Genomic DNA, 2737 nt, shown 5'->3' on the forward strand with positions numbered 1-2737 from the left:
TCATAATGATATGACACAAATCTTTCTAAAGGTATCTTTTTTTCATTTATGTTATGCAACAGATGCAGGAAAAAAATACGTAAAACACTAATTACTAAACAAACCTGTTGCCGTCTAGTAGATTCTGACTCATAGCGACCCTATAGGATACAGTAGAACTGCCCCATAGGTTCCCAAGGAGGGGATGGTGGATTCGAACTGCCGACCTTTTGGTTAGCAGACAAACTCTTACCCAAACCTTTTCCTTGCTCATTTAATGGTTAATCGCATTCAGTGTTTTAATTTGATGTGAATTTGTATCCTGGTGGTCAATAGTAAATACAAAGTTAAAATTGTTATATCACTCTTGTAGATGACTTCATAACTCAGCTTTATGCTGTCAGAAGAGTCATCTAACTTGGTGAATTTCCAATGATAGAAACATGGCACACTGTTCCATATTCAATAGTCTAATGAAGATTTAGCCTATGGGCTAGTTGTATCTTTCCATGTCTTTTTATTCTGTCTTTGTGGTCTGATGCCTTATCAGTCTATATTCAGCACTGATGTTCAATGGAAAGATACTAGGATTTGGAATCACATGCCTGGATAAGAATCTAGCTTTTGCCCTTCACCAGCTGTTTGACCTTAAATTTGATCAGGTAATCTGTGGCCTTGAGAATTAGACATGACTTGTGTATATTACTTAGTTTACTTGGTACTTAATATTTCTGGAACGATTATTATTATTGCAGCTATTTTTTCCCAGATTAATATATTTCATTTCTGGATTTTCATATTAAACATAAATTAAAATTACCATAAAAATTAACCAAATACATTCTTTTAAATTCCACATAGTCCTTAGCAGAATTCTAGACCCAAAAAAGATACTTACAGAATAGGTATTAATGACTCCTACTTCAGTAAAATTACTTGCCTCTCAACACATTCATGCTAATTTTTGTCCGTAATCTTAAAGTTATATAATTATTACAGCTGTCTGAAAATAATTTTTTATTAGGAAAGATGAACAGATTAAAAAACAAATATTGCATGACCCCACTTAAAAGAAATGTCTAGATTATGTAAATGCATAGAGAAAAAAAGTTTATTACTGGTTACCAGCAACTGGGGGAATGAGGAAATGGGGAGTTAGTACTTCAGGAGTACTGAGTTTTGTTTGAGGTGACGAAAAACTTTTGGAAATAGATAGTGATGATAGTTGAATATAATTACTGTCACTGGATTTTATACTTTAAAATGGCAATTTTTTATATGTATTTTGCCACCATAAAGTTAAAAAAAAGGTAGATGAACAATTATTTTTTTAAGGGAGAAAGCCACAGGGTAATTAAGTATCTGCCACCAGAAATACATACCACACAGTGATTCAACTGTGACTGTACTACTTCCTGTTCCACGCTCTTTGTTTCCAAAGCAGGCAAGTGCATCTTCACTTCATCTAATATCATCTTACTTTCCTTTAGACGCTGTTCAAAATTGGCTGGCTTCTGGAATAATCGAAACTTCATGGAAACATCTTGCAATTTTTTCTGTAAAGACAAGGTAAAGAAGGCATTGATTTAATTTTACCTTCCAAACAATAACCAGTTATGTTTTTGTTAACAGATTTTCTTTTATTCCTGAAGATACACATGAATACATTTTTTAAGCAATCTTTTTTTCCCTATTTGTCCAGCACAAAGAATACATGCATTTGGAAGAAGAATTTAGTAATTTTCCTTAATGTGATACAAAATAAAAGGCCACTTATTAACCTATTTAAGCCTTAAGATATACAACACATAAAAAAGTCTGTATTGATTACATATCATTACAGTTTTAAAATAATGCCCTCAATGCCAATTTTGTTAATGATTAAGTTACTACAGACTACAGTATATTTTATCATCCAAGTAAAACCAGCTCCTTAGTTGATTCAATAAGATATACCTGTGCAACATCAATTTGGGATAGGACTCTTTGGGCAGTCTCCTTTCCCTGGTTATGTTTCTTCATTTCTTCTAAACTGATCTCATGACTTGTCAAATCCGATTGGATTTTCTGTTGGGAGGACAGCACGATTATTCAGCATGCTCTGTGAGTTATTGCAAAGAACAGCTCACTTACTTGCCAAAAAGATGGGAATTCAGAAACACTCTTTAATCACTGCTACAATGAAGTATTCATTAAAATGAAATAACTAACACTTATCAAAAATTATCAGAAATGATATGAATTATTTCTTTCCTATGAAGATTATTATGAAAAAGAAATGATCATTTTGAGTCAAGGACAATAAATAGCTATTTCAGATAGCATTTTCAATGGTAAATATCTAATTACATCTACTATGTAGAGATAAATTTCTACATTGTTACTATTTCCTTTCTCTTTGAACTTACACACAAATCTGACCAAAGAGAGGATATTAGTCTTCATAGATAAGTTAAATGTAGCAGAGATAATACATAATGAGAAAGCTGTATGTGGATCATGCTCCTTAATAATGATCTTTACTAAGTCATTCTGTGCCATATTTCATTTAAATTTCAGAAAAACTATGGGTCTATAAAAGGAAAGTTAATGTCTTAACTGGCCATTGCTTAACTAGCGACAGAGACTTAACTATAATCTACAGAGACTAATTTTTTTTTTAATATTTTATTGTACTTCAGGTGAAGGCTTACAGAACAGATAGTTTCTCATGTAACAGTAACACACATGCTGTTTTATGACATTGGTTAACAACCCC

General features: G+C 32.2%; 1 protein-coding gene across 1 annotated transcript in view; it reads right to left on the reverse strand.

The window, feature by feature from the left end:
• DMD (dystrophin) overlaps positions 1-2737 on the reverse strand; it is a 2372918-nt gene that overhangs the window by 1387030 nt on the left and 983151 nt on the right. The window contains exons 31-32 of the mRNA XM_004386236.2: positions 1936-2046; positions 1362-1535 (exon numbers count right to left, since the gene is read on the reverse strand). Of these exons, the coding sequence (XP_004386293.1) occupies positions 1362-1535; positions 1936-2046 (285 nt within the window). The remainder of the gene's footprint in view (positions 1-1361; positions 1536-1935; positions 2047-2737) is intronic.

Source organism: Trichechus manatus, unplaced genomic scaffold (genome assembly GCF_000243295.1).
Source record: "Trichechus manatus latirostris isolate Lorelei unplaced genomic scaffold, TriManLat1.0 scaffold00159, whole genome shotgun sequence".
Classification (NCBI taxonomy): Eukaryota; Metazoa; Chordata; class Mammalia; order Sirenia; family Trichechidae; genus Trichechus; species Trichechus manatus.